This window comes from Orcinus orca, chromosome 4 (genome assembly GCF_937001465.1).
Source record: "Orcinus orca chromosome 4, mOrcOrc1.1, whole genome shotgun sequence".
NCBI classification, from domain to species: domain Eukaryota; kingdom Metazoa; phylum Chordata; class Mammalia; order Artiodactyla; family Delphinidae; genus Orcinus; species Orcinus orca.
Window position 1 is genome coordinate 112,018,268 of NC_064562.1, and position 22,305 is coordinate 112,040,572.

The following is a 22,305-nucleotide window of genomic DNA, read 5'->3' on the forward strand; positions in this document are numbered from 1 at the left end:
AATCCTAGGAGGCAGATGCTATTATTACTCCCATTTTATAGATGGAGAAATCGCGGCACAGAGACGGGGAGAGCCAAGTTTTCCCAGTGAGTGACAGGGCCAGGACTCAAATCAGGCAGCGTGGTACCAGAGCTGAGGAACATACCATAAAAACGATTTGCAAGGATAGAAAATCTCCAGTTATATAATAAAGAGAAAACGAGGGGGAAATAATCCTGCAGTATATGTGAGATGACAGAGAGAAAAGAAAAAAAATCAGGGTAGCTAACCTGGTTATGTGAATAAAGACGCTGACCTAGCCATTCCTACCTGGTAAACTCATTCCTTGTTTAAGAAGGGATTTGGTGAGGGCAGGAGACTCACTCTTATATAATATGCCTGCTGTTTGCTTTGCATGTGTAAGATAGTGAATTATTAAAAAAAAGTCAAAATAGAATGTTGCAAATTCATCATTCCAATCTATTCAAAAAGCAGAGCACTTTCAAGCAAATTTATGTATTAAAAATGGGGAGGGAGGTTTACCTTTTTATACAGTGTTTCGAGTTCTGCCTTAATGTCTTGCTCCTGTGTCAGCATGGGTGGTCTTGAAGGAAATGGCTTGATGGGGTTTGGCAGTGCTAGGATTCTTCCATCATCTCCGAACCATCTCCTCCCCTGGGGATCAAGCAGAGGGACAGAAAATGGTTTACAAAATAAACAACGTTTGCAGGGAAATTCTCTGTCAACATACGTATTTCATGCACCTTCCCCCTGCCCGGTAAATATTTTAAAGTCTCTGTTTCCATTAGAAATTGAGTTTTCACTAATGCCCCCAGAATTAATTTAAGATATAGTTTTCAACCTTCTCTCCTCAAAAAAAGTTTAAGAAAAAAATTAAAGGATTGTTTAAGAAAAATGTATTTTCTATTCGTCAAAAATTAAGAAAGGCAACTAAGGAGAAAAACAATTGAGAACATTCTATCTTTGGACGATTAAAAATTTCTGTGAATTGGGAAAAGGTTGCCAATATCGGATTTACAGGAGGAGCCTGACTCCAGCTTGCAGAAGATGGGATTTGAGCAGAGGAGAGGGTGTGATGTTTGAGGGCCACTGAACATATTGAGGATAAATTGAAAAAAAAAAAAAAAAGGAATGAACCACTGTGCGGACGCTCTCAGGAGGAAATGAGTACCACGCTGCAGTGATGGCCCATAGGATAAAGAGTATCCATGAATCCCTCCTGGGCTACAATGAGGCAGCAGGGCTGAGAGCTTACGGGCTCCTGCATCAGCAACCTGTTCTCCATGATGTTCTGGTTGGTTCTCGGCACCTCCAGTCTTGCCCCGATGTAAAGACCTTCGTCTTCCGGGTACCTGGGCTGCACATTCTCAGGAAGCTTTTTATACGTAGGCACTAGACAGTTCATAAATAAATACAAGCCTCATTAGTGCCAACCTGAACGTTTCAAACCGCAATTTCGTGAATGAAAACCACCACCGGAGATTTTACTTATGTTCTTGGAAACTGCAAATGCTCCAAACTGATTTATGGAAGCAGGACCAAGGGAAAGATGAATGTGTTTACCCGCAGTATCATGTTGGATATTCTACACCTAAGTCGCCCGCGTGGCCTCACACACTGCGAGGACTGTGGTACCCAAATCAGAGGAGCTGCTCCTGGGCTCATCAGCAGAGTGAATTTGGACCAGATGCTTCTTTGAACCCTTTCCTTTCATACAAAAGTGATTGTAATATCTATTTCTTTGGGGTCTTGGGAGAATTAAATGAAGTAAAGTATGAGTAAGTGCTTTGTAAATTAAAAAGTTCACTTGAGTCAACGTGACTTCATTTACTCCCTCACTCTTTGATCTGTTCATAGATCAGATCTTTGCTGACAGCTTCCCTGTGCCCGGTGCTCAGGAGGCTCTGTGGGGTCAGTGGGAGCGACAGGCAGCAACAGCCAACAAAGGACGGAACAAGATGATTTCAGAGAATGGTAATAAGCACGGTGAAGAAAAGAACACCTGTGATAATAATGCAGGGCGGGAAGGGGATAGACTTGAGATGGAGCGGTGAAAAACAGGCTTTTCCATTTGCACTGCCTCCTGAAGATTGAGAAGGAAAGAGCTGGGGATGGGACGAGCAAGTGTGTCTGCCCAAGGGAACAGCCTGTGCTGAGTGGGAAACAGAAACACCCAGAATGCAGTGGTGCCGAGGGCAGGAGCAGTGCCTGGAGATAATGTCAGCAGAGGGCAGGAGGGAGAGCCGGGAGAGCCCTGCACGTCTCAGAGGAGCTTGGGTTCTGGTCAAGGGGGTGGGGTCACTGAAGACCTTGTGCCAGGGAGTGACTGAGCAGATCCGCAATTCCAAAAAGACATCTGGGCCTGCTTCTTCAGCAGAGTGGGCTAGAGGAGAAGCTGGCCGCTGCTGACATGAAGGTCAGGATGCAATTTGGCAGTGAACAATGAAAGGTGGAGACTTGTTTTTGTTTTATAATTATCTCACTCTAAAACACCCCAAATCCCTGAATCTGCTAATTTTCCAGCGTGTGGCCATTTGGACACGCTGCATCCCAAACCCATCCACAAAAAACAACTAATACCAGTATTCCTAGGAAAACCTATCTCTGGGTCCTTAGAAAATGCGAAGCAAACTATCGTTTTACCTTTTTTTCTGTCCCCCACCTCATCTATCCACAAGTCTAAACGTCAGTCCACCACTAGTCCAATGGTCTTCAAAGCTTTTCATCGCAACGTTTTGGGCACTTGCTCATTATATGTATGTTTGTTTATTATGTATGCACATGGCACAAGCAAAATTAAATTAGGAAAGGATGAGATTAAAAATAAATGTAAGTAGAAGTCTTGATGTTTTCTTCCTATACCCCTGGGATGAACTCACTCTGCTTTGGAGACCATTCTCTAAACAGTAACAAGAAAACAGCAACAGTAATAGAAGTTCTTATTTTTCATCCCCTGCTAAGTGCTAGTCGCAACATAGGCACTTCACTCATATTATTTCCTCAATGCTCAAAATAAAAATAAATGCCCAGAGTCACCTTACAGGATAGTTTCATTGTCCCCTGTCTTCAGGTGAGGCACCTGAGAATAGAGGAACATGCTAAAGGTCATACCTCAGGAAGGAAGAGCTGGGTCTCTGTGCTTGGTCGTGGGGTTGCCTCCACGGAATGGAGGCCCCGATTCCCTGCTCAGAGCACGCGCAGTGCAACCAGGACTCCCTAAGCCTCTTCCACTGCCTCTACCAACTCCCAGTTTCTGGCCCGGTCTGAGACAGCCCCTGGGGTCTAACCTCCATCCCCAACTCAGGTGGGCTCCAGGGAGAGGCCTGACAGTGAATCCTCTGAGCAAAAACCCAAGTGACGAAGCTCCTCCTTGGCTAAGGCTGCTGCGACGCCTCTCTCCCCGAAGAAGCATCAGGATGCATGTGCACGTGGGTGGCCTCCGGAGCAGGTCCCCTAGATCGGAAACCTGCCTTGCTTTACTAGCTTCATGGTCTTGGGCCAGATCCCTAACTCCTCTGAGCTTCTACTTCTTCATCTGTAGAATGGGCATGACAAAAAGTCACTTCTCCAGCCCTGGTGGGTGGGTGAGGCACGTTCGTTGATACACATCAAGCATTTGGAAAAGTACCAGGTGGAATCAACGCACAGAATGCATTCACTGTTATTATTACTATTATTATTATTGTAAAGTTAAAATCCTTGGGTACTTTTGCCAGCTACCTTCTTGAAAAAGAAACTTGGGATGTCCAGCAAATTATGATACTTTGAACATAGTTGATTCAAAATGACCTCTCAAAAAGAAACAATAATTTGCTTTTGGCTCAGTATTTAATTGGAACTTAAATAGAACAGGACAAATGAAAAGAAATCCAACTTCCAAGTAAGATAAGCTCAGGCCTCCTTCCCAGCCTGAGGGGTGCACTCCTGCAGGACTCACTGGAACTAGGGGGATCCCTCAGGAACTCTCAGGAGGAAAGGAAATTCCAGGGGGAAAAAAGAGCAAAGGGAGACCCAGGAAAGAGAGGGAGAAAGGAGATGTACCTGGGAATCAGTCAGATGGTCCCGGCTTCAGTAGCCTGGCCATTTCCCCATGGAGGAGGAAGCTTGGCCAGCCAGCTTCCTGGCACACAGCTCTTCAAACCCCTGGAATCTCTGGAGTGGTAACTGTCTCCTGTATGCTAATGAGATGACAGGTGGCTGGGGCTCCTGTCAGGATGGGTGCTGGTGTCCAGGGAAACCAAGCATGTGAGCAGAGGGCTGGGGCTTTCAGCATCTGCCTCCCTCTATCCCTACCTCCGGGACAGGAGAGGGTCTAGAGAGAGAATCCATCACCAGTGGCCATGATGTAATCAATCATGCCTACATAATTGAAGCCTCCGTAACAATCCTCACTGAAGGGGTTTAGAGAGCTTCCTGGTTGGTGAACGCATGGAGGTGCTGGGAGGTTGTGTGCCTGGAGAGGGCATGGAAGCTTTCCCTCATACCTCGCCCTATGCATCTCTTCATCTGCATCCTCTACCATTTTCTTTAGTGTATAATAGACCAGTAAATATAAGTAAGTGTTTCCTTCAGTTCTACGTGCTGTTGTAGCAAATTATTCAACCTGAAGATGGTGTCATGGAACCACCTCATTGTAGTAGAGTCAAATAGAGCTGTGGGTAACCTGGTGACCCAATACCTAGGGTTGGCATGGGAGGTAGGGGGAAGTCTTGTGGGACTGAGCCCTAAATCTGTGGGTTCTGTGCTAACCCCAGGTAGACGCTGTCAGAATTCAGTTGTAGGACACCTAGCTGGTGTTGGAGAATTGGTTGCTGTGGGAAGAAACCCACACATCTGGTCACAGAAGTGTTCTAGAAGTGCTGAGTGTAAGTAGAGGATGAAACTGAGTTTTTCCATTTCACAGCCTGAATCTCAGAGTCTCACACACTCTCAGCCCCAGAACTGGTCATGGATTTGGTGGAGGGGTTCCCATAGCATCCTGGTATTTCTTCTGCTAGTATATCGATAAGTGTTGTTGAATGGATATTTTCCCATGTTCTATATTTTTTTGTCTGAACATATTTCTTGATTATGAAATCAGATTAGAAATTGGGATCAGTTGTGGAAATCAGGCATCCTTATACACCAGCCACATTTCATTTGAAGGAAAACGAAGATGCCTAAGTTGAGTAGGACGATAAAGAGAGCAAGTACCTGTCAACGTGCTGGGTACGAACAGGAGTTCTTTTTCCATCTGCAGACGGATGTGGACACTTTCATATTCCGCAGGTCTGACTGCCACAAAATCTTCAGCCGCGTGATCTAAGCCCAGTAGGAGATGCTCAGTATCCCCACCATCGAGCAGCTCTTCCTCGTCCTGCATTTCATTAAAAAAACAGCATTATTTCATTAAAAAAACAGCAAGAGGGCGCCACTGGTGGCGCAGTGGTTGAGAGTCCGCCTGCCGATGCAGGGGACGTGGGTTCGTGCCCCGGTCTGGGAAGATCCCACATGCCGCGGAGCGGCTGGGCCCATGAGCCATGGCCGCTGAGCCTGCGCGTCCGGAGCCTGTGCTCCGCAACGGGAGAGGCCACAACAGTGAGAGGCTCGTGTACCGCAAAAAAAAAGTGGAGCCTGATACTCCTCCTTTCTATCTGGGCCGTACTTAGTGACTAGCTTCTATGAGTAGAATATGAGTTTGGTTATGTAGAGTCTGATACTAGGTCATAAAAGGCATCCTGGCTTCCTCCTTGCTTCCTCTCAGATCACTTGCTTTGGGGAAACCAGCTGTCATGTCATGAGGACACTCAGGCAGCTTTACAGGAAGGTCTGAGCTGAGGCCTCCCGCCAACAACCAGCACTTGCTGGGCAGATGGGTGAGCCACCTTGGAAGCAAACCCTCCCAACTCAGTCAAGCCTTCAGATGAATGCAGCCTTGGCCACCTTGTCTGCAGCCTCATGAGACATCCTGAGCCAGAACTAGCTGAATATAGATTTGTAAAACAATTATTATAGAGCACACTAAAGTATTCCCAAGCTTTCATAGACCTAGGTAAGAAATTCCATTTCTGGGAGTCATTTTTCAAGGGAAGTGACTAAAAGCTAAGCACAGAAATAGGCCAACTGTGCAAATTCTGAAACATTCCGGTGTGTTTTCCTTTTTGTTTTTTAATGTGGTAAAATATAAGTAACATAAAATTTATCATATTAACCCCATTTAAATGTACAGTTCTGTGGCATTAAGTATATTTACATTGTCGTACAACCAACGTCACCATCCATCTCCAGAACTTTTTCATCTTCCCCAACTGAAACTCTGTCCCCATTAAACAATATCTCCCCGTTTCCCCCTCCTCCAGTCCCTGGCAACCACCAATGTACTGTCTTTCTCCATGAACTTGACAACTCTAGGTACCTCACGAAAGTGGGATCACACGATATTTGTCCTTTTGTAACCGGCTTATTTCACTTAGCATAATGTCTTCAAGGTTCATGCATGTTTAGCATATGTCAGAATTTCCTTCCTTTCTGGCTATTGTAAATAATGCTTCTGTCAACACGAGTGTACAAATATCTGTTTGAGTGTCTGCTTTCAGTTCTTTTGGGTATTGCTGGATTGTATGGTAGTTAGTTCTATGTTTCAATTTCTGAGGAACCTCAGAAATAGGCTTTTTCCACAGCAGCTGTACCACGTTGCATCACCATCAACAATGCACAAGTTTCTCCACATACTTGCCAGCACTTTTCCTTCCTTCCTGCCTCCCTCCTTCCCTCCCTTCCTTCCTTTATCTACCTACCTACCTATCTATCTATCCATCTATCTTATAATAGTCACTTTAATTTGTGTAAAGTGGTATCTTATTGTGCTTTTGATTTGCGTTTCCCTAATGATTAGTGCTGTTAAGCATCTTTTCATGTACTTACTGGCCCTTTGTATATCTTCCTTGGAGACATGGCTGTTCAAGTCCTCTGCCCTTTTTTTTTTTTTTTTTTTTTTTTTGTGGTACGCGGGTCTCTCACTGCTGTGGCCTCCCCCATTGCGGAGCACAGGCTCTGGACGCGCAGGCTCAGCGGCCATGGCTCACGGGCCCAGCCGCTCCGCGGCATGTGGGATCCTCCCGGACCAGGGCACAAACCCGTGTCCCCTGCATCGGCAGGCGGACTCTCAACCACTGTGCCACCAGGGAAGCCCCTGCCCATTTTTAATAGCATGTTTTCTTTGATTTCACACATCCCACCCACAATTACAGAATCTGAGTTGTAACTTGGGTGTGGTATGGGGCACAAAAACCTGCTCACCTGTAAGGTTGTGGGGGGAGAGAGAGAGAGAGGTTTCATTTGCCTTGGAGAGGTAAACATTTTGTATATGAAATGAATACTAATCCTTGTGTGGAGTCTAGCAAGAAAAATCTGTAAATGATGTTGCTACACTTTTTTTTTTCCCACAAGAGAAAGATGGACAGATTTAATTAAGGTACTTAGTCCCAAGATTATGGGGTAAAATCAAGGGCTAAGAAAGCAATGTGAATCTGGTATTCTTATTGCTTTCAGTTAGGACATGGATGAGTTGTTCTGTGTGGTGGTGTTGAGTTTGTTCCCAGCCACTTTTTTCCTGGCTGGGATATCATCACAATCATTGTCCCCATCATCGTCCCCATCATCGTCACCATCACCATCATCACGATCATCATCCCCATCATCCCCATCATCCCCAATACCATCATCACCATCATCACCAATAGCATCATCACCATCACCATCATCATCCCTCTCCTCATTACCATCCTAATACTAAATACCATTTTGTTTACTCCTTCTTGCACAGGTGGCTCTTCTTCCTCTCCTTCCTCCTCCTCTTGGTTAGTTCCATGTCTACTTTTTGCTTTTGGTTTTTCCTCTGATTCCTCTGGTTCGGGATCAAAGTTGAAAGTAAAAAAGTTATAAGCTTCCTCAGCAGAAGGGAAGCCAGGCGGAACCTACAGAGAAGCAGCAAGCAATAGAATTTGGGATTATCTAAACTGAGGTGACCTCTGCACGGTTCACTGACAGCTGGCTGGATGCTAAGAGCATCAGGCACATTCTAGGCCTCCTAAGCATATTACCTTTGTTGAAGGTGGTGAACTTTAACAGATGCAACAGGCCTCCTTAGTTAAGTAACTTTAATGAGTTACTTTTTTTATAAATCAGCAATTATTTACCTTCCTACAAGCACATAAATACATTATTTATATCAGTAAATGCTTTAGGAAAGATGATTAAAATGCAAAAAAGTGGATTCAATTGTTTTATAGGCCAATGCTGAGATACTTTTAATTTTGAGCAATACAGTGTTTGTTAAACTTTTTTATAAAAAAAAAGATCATTTTGGGGAGTTTGTTTTAACTCTTCTTGAGTTATTATCCCCTTTTTTTCCCCGTAGTAAAAGCTGGTGCAACTTCATTGCTGAACAAGTAGTCTTATCATGAACATTTCCTGCCCTTCCATGCATTTCCCTTCCCCAAAGTAGGCAGTATTCTAATCTCTCCACATGATTCTAGGATTTCAAAAGAAGGAATCATTTCTCATACTTTTTCTCGCATACTCCATGCAATAGGAGTCAGCTTGTGTGTATAGTCATTTCTCATTGAATATTTTTGAAAAACAAACAAATCAACAAAATACATGATTTAAAGAATGCATGAGTTAAAACAAACATGATTTAAAAAGACAGGATTTCTCACCGGGGGTTTAGACTTGATTTTTCGCACAGAATCATGGAATTTTACTCTTGAAAAACCTTGGGAGTCATCTTCTTGTTGAGTCCTTTGTACCTCTCTACCTGGCTATACGAGTAGAAAAAAATGATAGAGACACCATTTACATCAAGAAACTAAGGATGTTCTAAAACAAGCATTAACCTTCAAAAGTCTTATCTTCTGACTATTGATGCATCTCACCATTTCTAAGGAATGAAGTGTTTACAAATTTCAAATATATTTGAATGTTAACGTGGCTGAATATTTTCTTACTCAGCTCTGTCTCAAGACTAAACAAATATAAAATTTTATAGTCATTAAACCTGAAAATGAAAAGTGTTATTTCATCCTATAGATCAATAGATTATCCAGCTCACAGAGCATCATTTCCAAACAGTCTATGATGAAAAGTATCAATGATTATAAATAAGTCCAAGTGGGCAAGGGCTGCCCCAGCCCTGGCCTTTCAGTTTTGTTTAAATCTCAGAATGGCTGACTGAGTCTCCTCAGGCATTTATCCAGAGACACCTGTGTGATGAAAGCTAGAAACACTTGGAACAGCTAAGATAAGGTGCTATAAAATTTCACCTAAGTGCAGCTAGATGTCCAGCAATGGCCAGAATAAAAATGAGGACATCAATTGGGTATAATCTATCATACTAGCAAGAAAATACATACACTTCCAATTTATGTAAAATTCTACGCTTTTCCTCCATCTTCTCATTTTGCAGTATAAAGTTAAGTAGTTATGTACTAGTACTCAATTATATAGAAGTTGAAGGCGTGCTAATGAATAAATGTCACAGTGCAATGCCAAGAGTTGTTATTTGTCTTGGTAAATTCCAAAATTTTAAATGGTGCTTTTGAAGATGAGGAAAGAAGCAGATGGGTATTACTTAGTGTAAGGAGAAACAACTGAAAAAAATTAGCGTAGACTAAAGATCAGGTTCCAGTGCTGGATCAGGAAGACTTTCTAAGGATTTTCCAAGTTTAGTCTTCTCATAAAACAGGGCTAAAGCTTTCTCGTTCACTGCTGAGGAGGCCATTCTGCTCCTGCCTGCCTCAGAATCCCCCACCTCCGATAGCCCATGAGGGAGACTGATATGTTTGACAGCATGAAAACAAGCCAAGGGGTCAACCAATAAGAGAGAAGAGAAGCTTGACTCTGTGTGTAGGCAAGCCTTGGGTTTTAGAGAACTGTAAAGATGATGATACTAAAACACAAGACCAGGCAGAAACACTAGCCGTTTAGAAAAAAAAGATAAGTAGGTTAAATTCCATGTGGCAAATATGTGTATGTGGAGATTAGTATTTTATTCTTTTTGTTTCTTCCCATCCCTTTCTCTACTTGCTTGGCATAGAGGCTATTAAGTTCCAAAAATACAATTTCATTGGTGTCTTTTATTGTAATATTGACGGTTTTATTATGATATTTATGGACTTGATCAAAAAGCTTGTAATTTAATTTTTATGAAGATCTAAAAATATTTAAAAGTAAATTATACTAGCATATTAAAAGCTATTAAATATATTTAAAAGGATTGAGTGTGCAGAATTAAATTTTAAAGAACTATTATCTATAATATCTTTATATAAGCTTAGAGTAATAATGACATTTAATTTCAACTTGAATGCCTATCATGATACGTGCATGTGTCCAGCTAGGAATTCTTTCTCACCCTTGAATTTGTTATATCCTCCAAGAAGGCTCTATGGCCCTCTTCTAGCTTGAACTAGGCAATATCAAGTCTCATTACTTTTACCATACCATAACTACAAAATATACTAGTTCTAGCCCTGATCTCTCTTCTAAACTGCTAATCAATGTTTTTAATTCCTTAAAAGACATCCTAATCTGGATTGTCTTGCAGATACCTCAGATTTTTATACATTCTTGATATCAGCCATGATATTAATCAAGATATATGATTTCCAAATAATTTCTCCCATTCTGTGTGTTGTCTTTTCACTTTCTTGATGGTTTCTTTGAAGCTCAGAAATGTTTAATTTTGATGAAGTCCAGTGTATCTATTTATTCTTTTGCCACTTGTGTTTTGGAGTCAGAGATAAGGAACCATTGCCTACGCCAAGACTCCTCAGATTTTACGTAACCTGACTCCAAGGCTGGAGCCACGTGCCCTTTCTATGAGCTCCTAATAGCACCCACCACAGATCTTAATCATCCTGTACTTCCATTGTCTGATAACCTGCCTGTCATCCCTACTGGGATCCTTGAGTGTAGGCTGTGACTGACATCCCTGTGTATTCAGAGCCCAGTGGGCACCTGGCAGGAAGGAGTCTCCTGTAGATGCTGGCTGGGCCACAGGTAGAGTGTGTCAAGGGATCAGAACTTGGGTCACCTGGGACAGAGAACCAGGCCCAGAAAATAAAGACGTTATGGTGGTGTCTAGTGGAGACCAAGTAGTCAAAAGTTCTGTGTTATTTCCACTTTGATGTTGACATGTTCTTAGAGATTTGTGTTTGGCTTTGTTCTCTTATCACAAGTCTGCTGAGTATAAAGTAAACAGAAATGCAAACAAGAGTTAAGCACAGGTTTGTGTTGATAATTTGGATTCTCTACCATATTCCCAACTGGTTTCTCCTTTTCACTCTGACCCTACAGCCTCTAACACTAGCTACCACTTACAGAGAGAGGGCTTACCATGTGCCAGGTGCTGTCTGAAACACTGTAGCATGTATGAGATCATGTAATCCTCAAAACAATACCAAGAATTGGGTTCTAGTAGTATCCCTATTTTACAGAGGTGGAAAGTGGGGTCCAGAGAGTAGATAAGTTACATGTCCAAGGTCACCCAGCTAGTGTGTGAGATTGCCAGCACTGAATGCTGGGCAGCTGAGGTCCAGCATCTGGGTTCTTCGTGTGCTTTGCTCTTTGCTCCATAGGATATAAATGGACCACTTTTTAGATATTCCTTCTGGGTTGAGGTGTATACATGAAGAAATGTGCTTGTGAATGGTATGTTCCATTAGCAACATGAGATCAGGTCTAAGGGCAAGGCAGTTGATGTTTGCCTCAAATCCACAGAATGGCTCTTAGGGGAGATAGACTATGACAGACATACAGGTCAAGGTCCTGCTCACAAGGAGAAATAAATACCCTATGGGCTAAGAGACTACATTTTTACCTCTAAAGCTTCCAACTTGATTTGGGTATCATATTCATGGCCCATGGACAAGTGAAAACTACCATGACTGTATGAAATGATTATCCATCAGAAGATACATACAAGGCCGGATATAGGAGACCAGGCCCTCCTATCACTTAGGCCACTTGACCAGAAGCCGAGACTCACACAACTGCTGAAACAATCAAAGTGTTTGTGTCATCATGATGGGATTTCAGGGACTTTTTCTTTATTTTCCAGTATTTTAGAATTATGGCTCTTACAATTATGGCTCTTACGGAAGAAAATAAATTGGAATTAAAGAACAAGAAATGTGTCCTCAGTAGAATGGAGTAGCAAATTGTCATAAAGCCTTTTTAGGGGACTGACTGAATGTTCCAACAACCTATGAGGACGGCTGCAACTTTCCTTGTAATCATGCAATCTCTGGCTTGTTTGGGACGAATATAGGTAAAAATTTGTAGCATCTCATCATAGAAAAAGAAAAGGCATCATCTAAGAAATCAGTGGTTGTGTTTCAGAAATATCCCTAAAGCATAGACTTTGAAAACAACAAAAAACCATCATCATCAACAACAAACCATTGGATTAGACTTGCAAACACTTCATTGAGCCATTTGCTCTGTTCTTTCTGTTCCTTCTTTTACCCTCTTACATGCTTGTCCTTCAGCAACATCCCTGCTACGTCTTTCTGTCTTTTACTGGCTTCTACTCTGATTCATGGGCTTTTACTGTCAGTTTTTCTCCAAGTGTAAGACTGTCTTCATTCAGTCTTCTTTCCCTCAGGAAGCAAAGGCACTCTCAAAACTTCAAAACTGACCACAGTAGAAACGCTTCGAAAATCTGTTTCTCCAGGCCCAGGTCCCTTCCTCTATGTGCATCTCCAGAGGAACACGTGCTGTGATGCCTCACCAGCATCTCAGATTCAAACAGAAATCAACCCAGTGCGTTCAAACCACCTCCCGATCCTATTGTCAATTGCTTTCCACTGCTTATGCAAAACCATCAGTGCTCCTTAGTGTAACACTCAGGCCCCCACGATCAGATTCTACTCTCATCTCTTTCTCTGTTTCCCAGCAAGATCCATGGACCCAGCAACACTGACCCTTGAGACAGACTGGGAATGACATAGAGCTGGGGTCAAATCCTGACTCCTCCACGTACATGCTCTGTGACCTGGGGATAGCTTTGCAGCCCCTCTGAACCTCATATATCAAATGTGAATGGAAATAATAGTGCCCACCTCATAGGTGTGTTGGGATAAGGGCATGTGATAACATGGGGCAGACTTGGCAAAATGCCTGGCACCGAGTAGCACTTTATAAATAGTAGCTATTGTTATTAATAATAAGCATTTAACACCTCGTCTGTGCATAGCTCTGTTCTAGAACTTTTGCTGGAAAATTTATATTCTGCTTCACTGTCCTTGGTCACAAAGTAGGGATGGCCCATTTCTCACCTCTGTGCCAAATTCAGTCTCCAATTCTTTCTCACTGGGATGTCGTAAGCTCCTGGGCCGAGGGGTGGGAATTTCCTGCAGCAACGCACTTTCTGCTTTGGACTAAAAAGTCGAACAGAAAATTATTGCTACATCATGTCAGTGATGCTATGAAAATCTTGGTCACCATCTTAGGAGAAAATAAATCAGTAAAAAATACACATTATACTTCTTTAAGAGATAAGAACAATGATTTAGAAAAAGGATGTTAAATTCTTCTTAAGTATAATTTTCATCTGTGCCAATATTAAATACTGCATTAACATTTAGAACATGAAAAACAAATTTAACGGTATTCAAATCCATGCAGTTTTGAGCAAACAAAGCAAGCTAGACAAGACCAGAAGCATTGCAGTCAGCACCGAACAAAATATTCCTGTGGTTTCTCTCACCCTTGCAGCTTGTAGTTTCTCCCTCATGCGTTCTCTCATGGAAAATTCTGCAAAGCCTGTTCTGGAAGCTGAAGGAATTGGAGGTAAGCCTAAAAAAATACAAGAAAATTACTTTAAAACTTTTTTTTTTTCCAAAGGGAAGATTAGATTGAAAAAGGGCAAGAGAATGTAATTTTATTTTGCAAATTTAGAACTTCACGTAAGCAATCATGAGATAATGCTGATAACCGTCCATTTGATGTAATAAGGACATGTCTTGGCTTCTTTAAGACGGACAGTGAAAACCTCGGTCCTATCAAGGCTGTTACATCGACTTAACTAAGAATAAAACGAATGACATTTGACTATTCAAGGCACAGACACACTTACCAATTCAATTTCCATTGGGAAGAGGTTCTCGAATTTGTTGATTTGAGAAACAGGCTTGTCGGATGAATGGATGGCTATTGATTTCGGAGTTCAACTTTCAACAGCACTGATAACTTCAGTCAGAGAAACCTTTTCTATGAGAGGTTCTATAGCCCCGGGCTATCTCATACAGACAACACATATTTTGTACATATTATTAAACCTATACATAAATATCATGAAACGTTGTTCAGCTATTTTGTGTCGGGCTCTGTGATAATGTGTTGAATGCATCTTCTCGTCAATCTTATGCCATCCCTGCTAGGAGGGACCACCTGGCACCTTGAAGATGAAGACTCTGAGGCCCTCTGTGATAACTGACTGGCATGGCGATTGCACACCTAGGAAGTGGAATGCTTGGGATTTGGTCTCAAATGCTCTACACCATTATGAAAGAGGTGGAAATAGAACAAAGCATTTGGGGGAACAGAATGTTATGCTTGGAGCAGAGAGGTTCTACTGGGATGAAGTAGAAGATAAGGTTGCAGAAGGAGTTTGGGGTCAAGTCCTGGGGAGCCTCTGATGTCACATGAAGGAGTCTGGAATATATTCTCCATGCGGTGGGGATGTCTTGAAGGATGTGGAGAGAGGAGGAAGTGAAGCAGCATTTTCTGAGGCTGTCCCTGGGTCTGCAGGCACAGCATGGTTGGGGTGGAGGCACCAGGGACCCCAGCTGGGATACCCTGGTGAGATAATAAAGAGGGAGTCTTTGGGAATAATTGCGAAGACGCCACAAGAAAAATGATACAGTTGTCCCTAGTGACGATGGCGAGTAGGGCACTAGTTCTCCCAGCAGTGGCAGCATCTTCTGGGCACTTGGTGGACGGGCAAACACTCAGGCCAGACACGGTGAATCGGAACCTGGAGGTGGAACCACCATCTGGGTGATTTAAAGACACAATCAAGTTGGAGGACCCCCGGTTTAGAGCAAGAAAGAGAAGGTGAAGGTGTCTGAGGTTTTGACTGAGGTGAGTGGGGGTTTGGGGTTCCTGAGAAAGAGACAAGAGGAGGGAAGCCAGTCTGGGAGATACTGAAGGGGGTCACTTTGCAGCTGGAATGAGTCTGAGGTGCTGGCAGGATATGGAAATGTGTGCTTGTCCTGCACCTGAGCTCCGGGAAGGGGTCCAGGCCCCAAGATGAAGACTTAGGAAACGTTTCTACCGTGGTGATGTTAACATTTTGAGAAAACCTTTCCCGAAGGAGAGAGTGCAGAGACAGGAGGCTTCTGACCCTGTAGCCATTGGCACTGTTAAGGGACGAAGGCTAAAAAATGAAAGAAATAGAGAAGGCAAGATGATTTATTAGCAGGTGGAAGGAACTGTGGCAGAGAGAGGAAGTGATGACGGGCAGAGGCCACTGTGCTGGCCCTTCGGCCTCCGCTTATGCAGAAAAGCGATCCTGGGCTTTGGAGCTATTTCTGCAACTTGGCCACTCAGTGCTGAGGCTGGGCTTCCTTCCTTCTGTGTGATAGATGTAAAATCCTACTTTATCAGGCACCAATCATGCCATTTCCTCAATGCCTGTAGGAAAGCATGAAATAATTGTAGTGAAGATCACAGTCTTGCATGTGTGGATTGAGGTTCAAGTTCTTTAGAAGAATCTCCATTAGCTCGATAAAAAGGCCTTTGGCATTGTTTTTCAACTCACGTAAAAAATCAAGTCATTATTTCCTATTTTAAAGATCATCTACCCATGGTAGATCATATCCCCATGTCAAAGTCCCAAGACTTGTCCTGTATCGCGTTTGTCACATTGTGAATTTATATATTTGTGTGGTTGTTTGATTAGTACCTCCTTCCTCTCCCAGGTTCTATGGTTTTCAGCCACAAAGGGCGGGCACAGGTAAGTGTCACTAAGTGTGTGTGGACCACCTAGGCTGATAAAGAAGGGCTTCTAGACTGGACCCCCTGGGGCTTGCCCATCCTGTTCTCTGGCTGATCACTCTTTTTGCTTCTGTCTCTAGAGAGCTGCCCTTTCATAGTTAACAAGGCATGCTTTTGAACGTGAAAAAAAATCTTGTTTATTTACTCCCCTTCGCCCTGCATTTTTTTAAAGAGATCTAGTTTTTCAAATTGACTTAAAATAGCTACTGTGTACATGGAGCTCATTAGAATAATTTTATGAATTATTCTTTAAAAGAGAGACAAGATATTTTATTTAAACACTATCTCTTCTGACTAAAGAAACCAAAGGGGCTTCTTTAGTACGTATTAGTTTTAAAAAACTTGAAAAATTCTGAAGTGGTGAAAAGTAGTTCTTGCCTGAGTTTTTCAAAACTCTGTGTTAGTGAAAGGCATTTGGAGGGCATAAAGATTTCCAAATCTGATCTGTACAACTAGGTGGTGAGATGTTATTTTCCCAGCTAAAATGTGACCTGCTTGAGGGCAAGGACCATGTTGGTGACTTTTGTACCTGGCACCTTGTAGCACTATATCAATAAAGGAAAACACATGAAGGAACCATGAGGGTGTGAGAGATATTATACTTAAAAGAGGGATTTCAAACAAAATAAATGTAATCCTCATTTGGATGAAATCAGATGATGACAACTTTTTTCTTTTTAAGTTAATATTACTACCATGATAACCATGGAAACCAAGTGTACTAATTCACTCCCTTTGACCTAATAACTAATAGGGCTTAGGGACTTTCATTTTTATGTTGGTAGTCCATGGCAAACAGAGTGTCTTTAACAGCTAGAAACACGAAGACAATCCTCATAAGACATTTTTCCGCCTTACTGTCAGTTACTCCACTACATGACTAATCAGCTAGTGGTCCCAGACTGACTCTGTTTGTTTTACCCTGGGGCTAAGAAGTGATTTGCCAAACTTGAAAAAGGGTGTGATTTCACATTTACTAAACAGGCTCTGTGACACAGCTAAGAAAATCTGGCATGCATAAAGTTTCCACAGTTATCCAAGAGTGCAATGAAAATAATTTTTTAAATTATTAAAGATTTGAGTTGAGGACATGCAAGAACTTATGGGTAATGAGAGAATTTCAAGACATTCCATTAAAAATATATACATAATGTCCATTAGTATGAAATATGGATTTCCTTGACCATGTGATGTTTTTCATCAGAGGCAGCAGGGATTACAAATTCAGCAACACTGCACTGGCTGCTCAGCAAACCCGTGAATCCCAAAGCTTCATTAGCCTCGTGTTGCTTCCAGATCTTCTCCGTGCTGTCACCTTTTCCTGTCACCCATACTCACTGTACCCTATTTCTCTCTCCTTACGGACTGCATCACAAGTTGGACGTGTTCCATTTTTCTTTAAACCACTTCCATTATACGTGACCCCTCAGAAAACAAAGTCTTCACTCCACCATCTGGAAGTGCTCCCCTCTTTCCCTTACTTTTGCAGACATTCCCACACGTCTTTATAGACCATTTGTTCTGTGAATCACACTGCCCAGACCAGAGCTCTCTGTATACATTGGGGTGTACGAGGACTTTCCAAGGACTTGACATAAAATTTGAAATGCAGTTCAGCCAGCCCTCTGTGTCCATGGGTTCTGCATCTGCTGATTTAACCAGGCACGGATAGAAAATGTTTAGAAAAAATTCCAGAAAGTTCCAAAAAGCAAGACTTGAATTTGCTGCGAACCAGCAACTATTTACATAACACTGACATTGTATTAGGTATTATAAATAATCAAGACATCATTTAAAGTATACAGGATGATGTATGTAGGTTATATGCAAATTCTATGCCATTTTATATAAGGGACCTGAGCATCGATGGATTTTGATATCCACAGGGCAGGGTGGGGCGGGGAGTGGTCCTGGAACCAATCCCTGTGGATACTGAGGAATGACTAAGTTGGTTGGATTTGAGTTGGTACTATCTGAATTCACAGATTGTCAAATAGGAGAGTGTGCCTATGATTCTTGGTTAGTTACCTCACTCTTCTACCTTTCTCTTCTAAAGAATATGCTACTGAAAGCTTTTATTTATTTATTTTACTTCTTATGATTAATACATATTGAAGAAATTTTACAGTACCTTTATGTCTTCATCAGTTGTGCATTATTGATATTGATAATAAATAACTCAATCAAAAATTCAACTTGTTAAGATGGTGAGCAGTGAAGACTTTTTTTTAAAGCTATTTTTTAATTATCTATTTTATACATATTTGTTTATATACGTCAATCCCAATCTCCCAATTCATCCCACCACCACCATTTTCCCCCTTTGGTGTCCATACGTTTGTTCTCTACATCTGCGTCTCTATTTCTGCCTTGCAAACCGGTTCATCTGTACCATTTATCTAGATTCCACATATATGCGTTTAATATACAATATTTGTTTTTCTCTCTCTGACTTACTTCACTCTGTGTGACAGTCTCTAGGTCCATCCACGTCTCTACAAATGACCCAGTCACGTTCCTTTTCATGGCTGAGGAATATTCCATTGTATATATGTACCACATCTTCTTTTTCCATTCGTCTGTCGATGGGCAGATGAATTTATGCTGCTTCCATGACCTGGCTATTGTAAATACTTCTTCAATGAACACTGGGATGCATGTGTATTTTTGAATTATGGTTTTCTCTGGGGGTATATGTCCAGTAGTGGGATTGCTGGGTCATATGGTAATTCTATTTTTAGTCTTTTAAGGAACCTCCATACTGTTCTCCAAAGCGGCTGTATCAATTTACATTCCCACCAACAGTGCAAGAGGGTTCCCTTTTCTCCACACCCTCTCCAGCATTTGTTGTTTGTAGATTTTCTGATGCCCATTCTAATCGGTGTGAGGTGATACCTCATTGCAGTTTTGATTTGCATTTCTCTACTAATTAGTGATGTTGAGCAGCTTTTAATGTGTCTCATGGCCATCTGCATGTCTTCTTTGGAGAAATGTCTATTTAAGTCTTCTGCCCATTTTTTGATTGGGTTGTTTGTTTCTTTAATATTGAGCTGCATGAGCTGTCTATATATTTTGGAGATTAATCCCTTGTCCATTGATTCGTTGGCAAATATTTTCTCCCATTCTGAGGGTTGTCTTTTTGTCTTGTTTATAGTTTCCTTTGCTGTGCAAAAGCTTTTAAGTTTCATTTGGTCCCATTTGTTTATTTTTGTTTTTATTTCCATTACTCTAGGAGGTGGGCCAAAAAAGATCTTGCTGTGATTTATGTCATAGAGTGTTCTGCCTATGTTTTCCTCTAAGAGTTTTATAGGGTCCAGTCTTGTATTTCGGTCTTTAATCCATTTTGAGTTTATTTTTGTGTATGGTGTTAGGGAGTGTTCTAATTTCATTCTTTTACATGTAGCTGTCCAGTTTTCCCAACACCACTTATCGAAGAGACTGTCTTTTCTCCATTGTATATCCTTGCCTCCTTTGTCATAGATTAGTTGAGCATAGGTGCGTGGGTTTATCTCTGGGCTTTCTATCCTGCTCCATTGATCTATATTTCTGTTTTTGTGCCAGTACCATATTGTCTTGATTACTGTAGCCTTATAGTATAGTCTGAAGTCAGGAAGTCTGATTCCTCCAGCTCTGTTTTCTGCCCTCAAGATTGCTTTGGCTATTTGGGGTCTTTTGTGTCTCCATACAAATTTTAAGATTTTTTTCTAGTTCTGTAAAAAATGCCATTGGTAATTTGATAGGGATTGCATTGAATCTGTAGATTACTTTGGGTAATATAGTCATTTTCACAATATTGATTCTTCCAATCCAAGAACATGGTATATTTCTCCATCTGTTTGTGTCATCTTTGATTGCTTTCAACAGTGTCTTATAGTTTTCTGAGTACAGGTCTTTTACCTCCTTAAGTAGGTTTATTCCAAGATATTTTATTCTTTTTCTTGCAGTGCTGAATGGATTGTTTCCCTGATTTCTCTTTCTGATCTTTCATTGTTAGTGTATAGGAATGCAAGAGATTTCTGTGCATTAATTTTGTATCCTGCAACTTTACCAAATTCATTGTTTAGCTCTAGTAGTTTTCTGGTGGCATCTTTAGGATTCTCTACGTATAGTATCAGGTCATCTGCAAACAGTGACAGTTTCACTTCTTTTCCAATTTGTATTCCTTTTATTTCTTTCTCTTCTCTGATTGCCGTGGCTAGGACTTCCAGAACTATGTTGAATAATAGTGGCAAGAGTGGACATCCTTGTCTTGTTACAGATCTTAGAGGAAGTGCTTTCAGTTTTTCACCATTGAGAATGATGTTTTGCTGTGGGTTTGTCATATATGGCCTTTAATATGTTGAAGTAGGTTCCCTCTATGCCCACTCTCTGGAGAGTTTTTATCATAAATGGGTGTTGAATTTTGTCAAAAGCTTTTTCTGCATCAATTGAGAAGATCATATGGTTTTTATTCTTCAGTTTGTTAATATGGTGTATCACATTGATTGATTTGCGTATATTGAAGAATCCTTGGCAACTCTGGGACAGATCCTACATAATCATGCTGTATGATCTTTTTTATGTGTTGTTGGATTCTGTTTGCTAGTATTTTGTTGAGGAGTTTTGCATCTATATTCATCATTGATAGTGGTCTGTAATTTTCTTTTTTTGTAGTGTCTCTGTCTGGTTTTGGTATGAGCGTGATTGTGGCCTCATAGAATGAGTGTGGAAGTGTTCCTTCCTCTGCAGTTTTTTGGAAGAGTTTGAGAAGGATGGGTGTTAACTCTTCTCTAAATGTTTGATACAATTCACCTGTGAAGTCATCTGGTCCTGGACTTTTGTTTATTGGAAGATTTTTAATCACAGTTTCAATTTCATTACTTGTGATTGGTCTGTCCATATTTTCTATTTCTTCCTGGTTCAGTCTTGGAAGGTTATGTGTTTCTATGAATTTGTCCATTTCTTCCAGGTTGTCCATTTTATTGGCATAGAGTTGCTTATAGTAGTCTCTTAGGATACTTTGTATTTCTGCGGTGTCCATTGTAACTTCTTTTTCATTTCTAATTTTGATTTGAGTCCTCTCCCTCTTTTTCTTGATGAGTTTGGCTAAAGGTTTATAAATTTTGTTTATTTTCTCAAAGAACCAGCTTTTAGTTTTATTGATCTTTGCTATTGTTTTCTTTGTTTATATTTCATTTATTGCTGCTCTGATCTTTATGATTTCTTTCCTTCTACTAACTTTGGGTTTTGTTTGTTCTTTCTCTGCTTCTTTTAGGTGTAAGGTTAGATTACTTGAGATGTTTCTTGTTCCTTGAGGTAGGATTATATTACTATAAACTTCCCTCTTAGAACTGCTTTTGCTGCATCCAATAGGTTTTGGATTGTCGTGTTTTCATTGTCATTTTGTCTCTAGGTATTTTTTGATTTCTTCTTTGAGTTCTTCAGTGATCTCTTGGTTATTTAGTAACGTATTGTTTAGCCTCCATGTGTTTGTGCTTTTTACGTTTTTTTCCCTGTAATTTATTTCTAATCTCATAGTGTTGTGGTCAGAAAAGATGCTTGATATGATTTTAATTTTCTTAAATTTACCGAGGCTTGATTTGTAACCCAAGATGTAATCTATCCCGGAGAATGTTCCATGTGCACTTGAGAAGAAATTGTAATCTGCTGTTTTCGGATGGAATGTCCTATAAATATTAATTAAATCTATCTGGTCTACTGTGTCATTTAAAGCTGTGATTCCTTATTAATTTTCTTTCTGGCTGATCTGTCCATTGGTGTAAGTGAGGTGTTAAAGTCCCTCACTATACTATGTTACTATTGATTTCCTCTTTTATAGCTGTTAGCATTTGCCGTATGTATTGAGGTGCTCCTGTGTTGGGTACATATATATTTATAATTGTTATATCTTCTTCTTGGATTGATCCCTTGATCATTATGTCATGTCCTTTCTTCTCTCTTATAACATTCTTTATTTTAAAGTCTATTTTATCTGACATGAGTATTGCTACTCCAGCTTTCTTCTGATTTCCATTTCATGGAGTATCTTTTTCTATCCCCTCACTTTCAGTTTGTATGTGCTCCTAGGCCTGAAGTGGGTCTCTTGCAGACAGCATATATATGGGTCTTGTTTTTGTATCCCTTCAGCAAGCCTGTGTCTTTTGGTTGGAGCATTTAATCTGTTCACATTCAAGGTAATTATAGCTATGTATGTTCCTATTTCCATTTTATTAATTGTTTTGGGTTTGTTTTTGTAGGTCCTTTTCTCTTTTTGTGTTTCCCAGT

The 22,305-nt window shown here is 41.0% G+C and overlaps 1 protein-coding gene and 2 long non-coding RNA genes across 17 annotated transcripts in view; 2 read left to right on the top strand and 1 right to left on the bottom strand.

Annotated features, from left to right (window-relative positions):
• The window catches only part of LOC117197712 (uncharacterized), a 180,266-nt gene that overhangs the window by 93,582 nt on the left and 64,379 nt on the right, over positions 1 to 22,305 (top strand). The gene's annotated exons all lie outside the window — the stretch shown is intronic.
• Positions 1 to 22,305, bottom strand: part of CC2D2A (coiled-coil and C2 domain containing 2A) — a 137,868-nt gene that overhangs the window by 88,073 nt on the left and 27,490 nt on the right. For all 15 annotated transcript variants that reach the window (XR_004478510.2, XR_004478511.2, XM_033410669.2 and 12 more), the window contains 7 exons: positions 13,751 to 13,839; positions 13,320 to 13,421; positions 8,700 to 8,801; positions 7,779 to 7,955; positions 5,194 to 5,356; positions 1,256 to 1,392; positions 523 to 654 (listed from right to left, as the gene is read on the bottom strand). Coding sequence is in view for 13 of the 15 variants with exons in the window: in XM_033410669.2 (XP_033266560.2) it covers positions 523 to 654; positions 1,256 to 1,392; positions 5,194 to 5,356; positions 7,779 to 7,955; positions 8,700 to 8,801; positions 13,320 to 13,421; positions 13,751 to 13,839 (902 nt within the window). In the remaining 2 variants the exon portion in view is untranslated. The remainder of the gene's footprint in view (positions 1 to 522; positions 655 to 1,255; positions 1,393 to 5,193; positions 5,357 to 7,778; positions 7,956 to 8,699; positions 8,802 to 13,319; positions 13,422 to 13,750; positions 13,840 to 22,305) is intronic.
• Positions 13,751 to 22,305, top strand: part of LOC125964177 (uncharacterized) — a 58,666-nt gene continuing 50,111 nt past the window's right edge. The window contains exons 1-2 of the long non-coding RNA XR_007476842.1: positions 13,751 to 13,833; positions 15,966 to 16,004. This is a non-coding gene — a long non-coding RNA (uncharacterized LOC125964177). The remainder of the gene's footprint in view (positions 13,834 to 15,965; positions 16,005 to 22,305) is intronic.